This window comes from Propithecus coquereli, unplaced genomic scaffold (assembly GCF_000956105.1).
Source record: "Propithecus coquereli isolate 6110/MARCELLA unplaced genomic scaffold, Pcoq_1.0 Scaffold18457, whole genome shotgun sequence".
NCBI classification, from domain to species: Eukaryota; Metazoa; Chordata; class Mammalia; order Primates; family Indriidae; genus Propithecus; species Propithecus coquereli.
In genome coordinates, this window is record NW_012143254.1 from 1 (window position 1) to 8,880 (window position 8,880).

An 8,880-nucleotide genomic window follows, 5' to 3' on the forward strand; every position below is an offset into this window, starting at 1 on the left:
AAAAAAAAAAAGGAAAAGGCTGGAAGTAATCAAGAGTTGCCCATGGCAAGAAGAGGTGGAGGAAGAGCACCTGCAACCTAGCCGCCTGTCTTGGTGTAATTGGCTCCAAGCAGCACCTGTCCCTTCTTTAGTCGTGGCCCTCACTGTAAGGAAGCCCCGGGGCCTGGTTCTGGGGCATCATGGGGAACCTGGGTGCTCCCTGTTGTGCTTTCTAATGCCAGATCTTATTCTGAGTGTTTTCTTCCCCCCAGCTGGAGAGACAGGGGACCCTGCTTGTTGAATACGAAGCTCCCCTAGTCACAGGCCCAAAGCTACCAGCTCGGCAGCAGAGTGTGGTCTTAGAAGAAGACGTTGTTCGGCTCTCACCATCTGTGGGATATGCATTGCACCCGGGGGACAAGGTGCTCGCACCCTGGGAGCCAGACCGACAGCGATATGGCCCTGGCACTGTTGTCCTGGGCTTGGAGGCGAGAGACCCCCAGAGAGGTAAGGGAAGCTGCTCTGACTAATCAGTCCCCAGAAGGAGCCAGGCTGGTGATCACGCCAGAGGAGAGAGCAAAGGGTGTCTCCACAGCCTAGAGGTCTTAGAGGCCTTACAGAAAGAATCCCTACCCCCTTACCTGCTGTTTAATCCTGGAGCAGCAACAGATATACAAATCATATCTTTCAGATTATAAAATGCTTTTTTTTTTTTTGGAATCAGGGAAAGTGGCCTAAAACTACTATGTCTATGTCGGTTAGCATACCATGGTGTGGTGGGGCTACCCTGGGGTCACACTGGAACTCACGACCCATTCTTCACCAAGGCCCCCAGGCCCAACAGTCCTCTTCTGCAGGGCCAGTCAGCACCATTGCAATCCAGAAAATGACAGGAGGAGGCTTCCCCTGAGGATGCATTTCAGTTTTGACATGAAATGGGCCCTTCCAGGTCACCTTGTAGTCCAGGGGCAGGGAGGCTCATGCAGGTCCACCCAGCAGTGGTGGTAAGGCTGGGCGTGGCGGCTCACACCTGTAATCCTAGCACTCTGGGAGGCCGAAGTGGGAGGACTGCTTGAGCTCAGGAGTTCGAGACCAGCCTGAACAAGAGTGAGACCCCCGTCTCTACTATAAATAGAAAGAAATTACCCGAAACAACTAAAAATAGAAAAAATTAGCCAGGCACAGTGGCGCGTGCCTGTAGTCCCAGCTACCCGGGAGGCTGAGGCAGGAGGATTGCTTGAGCCCAGAGTTTGAGGTTGCTGTGAGCTAGGCTGACGCCACGGCACTGTAGCCCAGGCAACAGAGTGAGACTCTGTCTCAAAAAAAAAAAAAAAAAAAAAAGTGGTGGTAAAAATGGCGCAGGTGAGGGGAATGGGAGCCTTTGGGGATAGGAGGACCTTATCCCATGATTAGGAAGAGGTAATTGTAACAGAATGTTGCCCTTTTCTATTACATAGCATCAAAGGAAGAAGAAATCACTGTTCACTTCTGGAATGGCCGAACAGCTAAAGTGCCTCTAGGTGAGGTCCAGTGGGTGCCCCCCACTGTCTGGAAGAAGGCTGTGGAGAGGCTGCACAAGCCTTTCACTAGGAAGCACCCCAGTCCCCTCTGCAGGGCCCCTTGCTGCTCTCTGCTGGGGCCGGCCGCTGGATGCATCGCCAATGGGCTTCTTCTGGGCACTCCGTCCCTGCGCCCTCCTTGCCACCCCCACACCTGCTGCCAGCTGCTGTGCCAGGGCTGCCTCTGCTGCTGCCCCTCAGCTGGCCTCACCTGGTGGCCTCTACCCAGGACCTCGGAGGTCACAGCCAGAGAACTTCCAGAGTCAGAGCTGAGGCCCATGGCACAGCTTTTGCCCCTAGAGGGTCCCAAAGAGGAGGAAGTAGCAGTGCCTGCTCCCGTGGCTCTTTCTTTCTCCTCCTCCTCCTCGTCCACCTCCTCCTCCTCCTCTGAAGAAGAAGATTTGGAGAATGATCTGGAGATGGGCCTTCCCCAGAGACTGATGGTGAACAGCGCAGTCAACACAGACCCCATCCTTCTAGAGAAGTCTCCAAGGCAGAGTGGCCTCTGCCGGCCTGAGTGGAGGTATTGGAGGAGAAACGGGCCTGAGCCGCACCCTGGGAAGCCAGGTATACCAAGGGCGTGGGCTTGCCTCCTAAGGCGGGGATGGAGGCCCCTTAGGAATCTGAGGCACACGTCCACTCTATCGGCATCGAAGTAATACTTGGGAGTCTGGTCATGCGGAAGGGGAGACCATGCTGAGAGGAAATGGCAGGTTTCCCTTTCAGGCCCAACAAGAGAGGAAGGACGGCTGATGTCTGCGCTAAGCCTTGCACCCTGTTGAATGCCTGTCTTTTCCTTTCTTCACCAGTCTCTACTGACAGGGCACTGCCACTGTCTGTTTTTGCCCCCACCCTTTTTCTTGGAGGCCTTGATTTTTCTCTAGATGAACAGTCAGAATGCCTGCAGGTGTTGATTAGATCCGATGCCCTGAGAAGCACAGACACTGTCCTTCAGAGTTGGTCAGCTGGCCCTGCTCCTCAGATGGCCCCCTAGTAAGCGTGGGAAGGACCAGGGCACTGTTGTTCCTCCTTCGCGGCTGTCGTCGGCAGCCTGCAGCCATCCCCGGACTACTCTGCCTGGAGCTGAGAACTGCAGGGCATGCCCTGGTAGGTTTGGGGATCTCAAACCTGTCATTGATCTGCCTCATCACGCACATCCTATCTAAATTCCCAGCGGGACCCAGAAAGAATGGAAGCCCAAGTCGGCTGGCAGAGCTGTGTGGAGGAGAAGCCTGGATGAGCCTGGCTCGATGAGATTCCTGGGACCCGGGGTCACTGACTCAATGTTCAGTGAAGGGGTATCTGGGGCAGGGATGCCATGAAGGCTAAGGGACAGCACTGCTAAGGGCTTAGCCATCTCCAGGCACTGCCCATACTGGGTCCCGTTGTGGGTCCTTGTTTGAAGCCATTGCCCTACTTCTAGTACAGCTGCTCAGCCAGAGGATTGCTTAGCCTATGAGGATTTCACTCCTGCCCCTGTCTCAGGCATGTTCTCCCAAATACATCAAGGACATGCCTGAGACCGGGTGTGGAGAGAGGGGCCCTCCCCAGCCCTGGTCACAGATGCGGTACTGCCTGCCACAGCTAATGAGTGAAGATGGAGCACATAAACCCACGTGTGGGCCAGGGCTGGAGACAGTGGCAAACACCAGAGCTTTGCTTTTCTCCCTTCAGATTCTGCATCCTTTTAAGGAAATGTGCTGCTTTGCTTCTCTCAAATATGCTTGATATTTATTGGTTCTTGATATCAGTACTTGATCTGACAGTACTTGGTATCAGCTCTGTCAGTTACTGGCACTTGACAGTCTTGAGCTCTGTCTCTTACAAAGCCTTTTGTGTGGGGATCCTCTGCTCTCCATATTGTTACTTCTGGTTATGGCAGCGAGAGGTTGCGGTGTCATTTTGACAGCCCTGGGGAGGCCAGAGTATCGGCTGCCAGCAGTCATGATGCTCTCCCTTGTTTGTGACTGAAACAGGACTCAGTCTGTAGTTTTAAAAGTAACTCAAAAAGTATTCCTTCCTTTCTGTTTTTGTTTTAGAGATGGGGTCTCATTCTATTGCCCAGGCGGAGTGCAGTGCCTTGGTCCCAGCTTGCTGCAGCCTCCAACTCCTGTTCTCAACTGATCCTCCTGCCTCAGCCTCCAGAGTAGCTAGGACTATAGGCACGTGCCACCACGCCCAGCTCAATTTCGTAAAACTTGTTTTTCCATCAGCTTATTATCTCATCTTTGTGATCCTTCTTTGGCACTCTTTCACCTGGTGGCAGTTGGTTACCTTTGCTTCCCCCACTGGCTGTTTGAAAAATACGTCTGATCGCTTCCCTCCAACTCCAAACCTGAGTACCAGATAATAACCTTTCCCAAAAGCATAATGGCCAGAAATGATTAACAAACTTCATTTCTTTCAAAAATAGAAAACCATGCTAGAAGCTTACAGATACTTAAGTGGTTTAGTGATCCTTGATATAGCTCTACCTGTATCAAGGCTAATCCCATCAAAATGGAGGCATATTTGACATACTGACTTCTGGATTTAGGAACAAGACATTGCAACATCCGGAAAGAAGAGAAAGACAACAGACAGGAGAGAGTACAAACTATGGGAGTGGGGACTCCCAAGGAGCTGGCCATGAAAGCCACAAACATGAAGCTACCACAGACCCTGCCAGAGGAAGCTGAACACAGAAGATTGAGTCAGGGTATTGTGACACATCAGAGAGCCAAGAATTCCCCTTGAAGTCCTGAGGATCCAGGTAAAGCGGAGTGGCTGGAAAGGGGCTTCTTGAGGATTCCTTACATGGTTCTTACACCCTTTTGGGTCACATCCCCTTTGACAATGGCCCCATGGCCTCTTTTCCCAGAAAAATACATACAATTTTGCATATAATTTCGGAAGGCTTGTAGAACCCATTAAGTTCATCATAGGCTTCTTGGGGGGTGCAAGGATCCCCATTTAAATGACCCTCTGCCCTGTGGAGTTGGGCATGGGTCTGCTTTACTCGGCCCTCTGAACACAGGAGTCTGTTCCTCACTAGGAATGTTAATGTAGCTCTACTTAAAACTTTGTTTTCCTCATATAAAATACCAGCACTTTTCCTGAAGACAGACCTGTTACATTCAACATGCGATGAATCAGGAGGCAACTAAACTGGGAGATGTAATAATACTGTTGGCGTGGTAGCTTAGAGACGTTTGGGATACATTAATGCCTTTTTAAAATCAGTGATTTTTTTTTTTTTTTGAGATGGGGTCTTTGTTGCCCCAGCTAGAATGCAGTGGTGTCATCATAGCTCACTGCAACCTCAAACTCCTGGGCTCAAGCGATCCTCCTGCCTCAACTTCCCTAGTAGCTGGGACTCCAGGTGCACGCCACCACACCCCGCTAATTTTTCTATTTTTTTGTAGAGACAGGGGTGTCACTTCTGCTCGGGCTGGTCTTGAATTCCTGGCCTAAAGCAATTCTCCCACCTCAGCTTCCCAAAGTGCTAGGATTACAGGCATGAGCCACCATGCCTGGCCTTAAAATCAGTGACTCTGTTCCTTAACACACTGACTGCCATACTAGAAAAAAAAATTTTTCCTTGGGGCCACGGGTGTTTTATTATGAAAATAGAATAAAAACTTTGAAAACAAAACAATCCTTTCTAATTTAATGAAAAATTTGTTATTTTTTATTTTCTGTGTGTGAGTTATATGCAATTGTCAACACTGTGACAATAAGAACATCAACAAGTAAGATTTTCATGAACCAACTGCAGGGTTTTGCCCAGGGACCCACCCATCATGTAACACGTATGCTACAGCATGGCAGCATGAGTTGCCTGTGTACCACAAGGCTCCCAACATAAAGAGACATGTGAGTTTTACATATGGTTCACAAGACCCCGGTCTTAAAACTAGTATGAGTTAAACACAACTCACATGGCAGTTAATGTGTTAAAATTACAGTCAGCATAAGATAACTTTTTTTTATCTTATAGGAAATTAAAGAATAATGATGGCGTTACTAAGAGTGGCTGCCAAGGTTGTCTTCAATGGAAGGAAGACGGTACAGGCCACAGGTGATAGCAGTGTAAGCAGCAGCGCCTTCACCCCATGAAGAGTCCCTGCAGGTGAGTGCAGGACAGCACCTGTCATGAGGGGCACAGGAGTGTGGCAGCCCTGCCCCCGGGCTCCCTGCCAGGGCTCTGGTGAGACTGTTTTAGGATGCCTCTTCCACCGAAAATACATGGTGTGGTCAGCCTATTTTGGGTAAACATGCCCACAGCCTCTCTGCCTTCTTTTCATAAAGCCTACAGTTGTACATGAGCAACATTTTATTTTACCTCTTAATACCAATAAAAATGAATTCTCTTCATTTCTAAATTTCTCCCTTTATTATCATTATTAACCTTTACATGGAAAGCAAGCAGTAAAAACTGTTCAGACAGCATCATTTCTTTTATGCAAACGAGGATCGCGGACTTCTACACTGTCAAGTTAAAATAGGCACTGAAAGAGACTCCAGTTCCCAGGATGGCTGACACAGTCAGCACTAAAAGCAGGGTAATGTGTAACTATTAAGAGAATCATAAAGTGACTTTATTCTTCTTGCTACTTAAAAAAAGGGTGATGTGATGGCAGCGATGGTCAACATCATACAGGGAAGACCAAGTCCACACTCTGTCCAGAATCGACTGCTACCACATGAGTCTTCTTGGTTAAGTCATTTGAGCCCACAGTGACAGAATAGGTCCCTGGATATACTTCTATGTAGAGGTCCTTAGAGATGTTCTCAGCCTGGAAGGAAAAGAGGATATTAGCAGTTTAGAGATTTTACATGCCATTGCCATCACGGCACCGCCACCAGGCTACCTTTGTGTGCCAGAGGCGTGATGGGACGGAGCACTAATGTGGGAGACAGAGGTCCTGCTTCCAAGGCTCAGCTTGGTCACAGAATAGCACTGCCACTGTGGTAATTCTCAACCGATCTTTATGCTTGTTTCCCTGGCTCTAAACCTGTGATAATACTTACCTCATAAATGAGCAGGTGAAAACACTTTGTAAATGCTAAAGAGTTACAGGAACATGAAGGATTATAAAAAGAATACTACTTGGAATAAGAATTAGGGAGAGGGAAAGCCACTGTTTTGGGAATCAAAAGCAGACAGTGGCACTTGTTAGCACAGATTGGCAGCAATGGCAAGGGACCTTGGAATAAGAAGAACCACTCTTTTTGACTGTGCTTTGCTAAATTCATTACCAAGAAGATGAAGCATTTCTTTTCTCCTAAAGCTAGGAACAATATGAATGGATTCCATTTTGTCACTGAAGCAGCAAGTCAGCTGCCTGGCAAGGCCTCCTTTGGAGGATTGGTTCTCCTATAGTGCAAAACACTGGAAGCTGGAGTTCATGGAAACATTTTTGTTTAGAGCCCAACAGAGCACAAACCATCCTCCAAGGATAGACTTCACACATGGCTGGGAAGTGGGTCACGGCAGGTGTGCAGGCAGAGGATGGTTTTCAAACTAGAAAAGAGTCTGTACTTAAGAGCCAAAATGACAGCTGGGATGCCACCACATGGTTCTCAATGCTCGGAAGGAGCCACAGGCAGAAGCTGTCATTTCCACCACCACACACAGGGGAAAAACGAAACTACTGGTCAGAAAATTCCACTAGGAGAAATAAATGATAATATTTACACTTTTATGAAACTTCCTCCTCTACCCCCTGCCTTACAGATGGATTCAAAGCCAATTTTTTCCAAAGCTGCTTTCTGTTATATCCTCTCATGCCTGTATAGTTACTGCAAAACTGGAGGTCTATATTATTTAACTGATGCAAATGTATACACAACAATGCCACAACTATTTATTGGTTGTCAACTGTGTAAATAAAAGTGGATTTCAAGAAATATGGCTATCTCAGAATTGCAGAAAGCCAAGGATGCTTTGTTTGTATACAAGGAAACACTGAAGTAAGACTGGCATCTGCAACTCTAACACTACAGAACATCAGCATTACCAAAAACCAGCAAGTGTTGGAGGCATCTAAGCCTTAACAACTTATATTTGTACTAGAAGCAGAATATTCTTAAGTGCTACTATATTCCAAATCCTGACTAGTAGCAAACTGTATACAAACAAAAAGCAAGAAATTAATTGAAGCAACATGCTCAAGTTCCTTTCCTCAGAATTCCAGCCCTCCCAAGTTCCCAAAAGATTCTCTGGGTTTATGATATAATGAGTACTTTATCCTAAAAATGAAAAACTCACTATCATATGTTTTTACAGAGAAACATTTGTGAAAAATGGGAACAAATGCCTTTGAATGTTTTGGAGCCTGATCTCACCAAATGTATATGTTTCAGAATTTCAGCAATGGTGTCTACTTTGTAAGCAGGAGGATCAGGCCCCCTCCTGCTGCTTGAACAGATGGTGGAATTCCAGCAGGACCCAGTGCCAGCTCAGCTGAGCTGCAGGAACTGAGATGTGAATACTTCACATTCTTTCCAACCACAACTATGAGTGCAGGCACAAAGACTATCCCTGAAGCTTCAAGTGAAGGAAGGATACCAAGAAAACATAATTTTACACTGAACCAAAAATTTGTGCACCCTCCTCAAGTATAAGAACATCCTAACTTAAAAACACTACAGTACAAACAGCCCTATAGCAACCAGGTCAACTGGTTCATGGAGTTGTAACGGTGGTGGAACCCAGTGCACTAGCAATTCTGTACTCACAGGCTGGGACACCTCTGGAACATGCTCTGATATTTGATAGATGCCTCCAGGACGAAGGGATGTTCTTTCTCTGTCTTTTCTCTGAAGAGACAAGTAGAAACATTAATTCGTGCCCAAGCTTTGACTTCTGGATTGTCAAGAGAAATTTTCTTCTACCTTATTAAGAACCAATAATTGTTCTGTCAGCTTTTCCTAAGTTGTCACCTAAATTATAAAGGCTCTTTTTAGTGAATTCTGTGAGGTATTTTTAGTCAGACACTGACCATGATTACTGTTTTATCCTTACATGGGCTTTGGAGTCAGAATCACCTGAGTTTAAGTCCTGTCTCTGTTATTTACTAGGAGGGACAGATGAACTTCTCTGAGCCTTGGTTTCCTAGTCTGTAACATGGGGCTGCTGAACTGCAGGGAAGATTTAAGTGCAAAAGTAACTGGACACTTAGGCTCTCAGAAAATCTAATTCTGTTCTGGGTTTCTCCCAGGAGTGGGGGTACTAGAAGGGAGCATGCTGACTAATAAAGCCAATTGACACTTTATAGGGAGAGACAAGAATGACTCTTCCCTGCATGTAACCCTTCAGGGTCAGGCACACTTAGGTAAGAAAGCACAGCCTAAGTCA

The 8,880-nt window shown here is 47.2% G+C and overlaps 1 protein-coding gene across 1 annotated transcript; it reads left to right on the forward strand.

The window, feature by feature from the left end:
• Positions 1-234: 234 nt before the first annotated feature.
• LOC105808965 (uncharacterized protein C11orf16-like) lies at positions 235-4,274 on the forward strand (the record flags this gene model as incomplete). Its single annotated transcript, XM_012642724.1, has 3 exons — positions 235-486; positions 1,437-2,105; positions 4,075-4,274. Coding segments are annotated over 3 exons (1,121 nt in total), but the record flags the coding sequence as incomplete, so codon positions are not given.
• Positions 4,275-8,880: the final 4,606 nt, after the last annotated feature.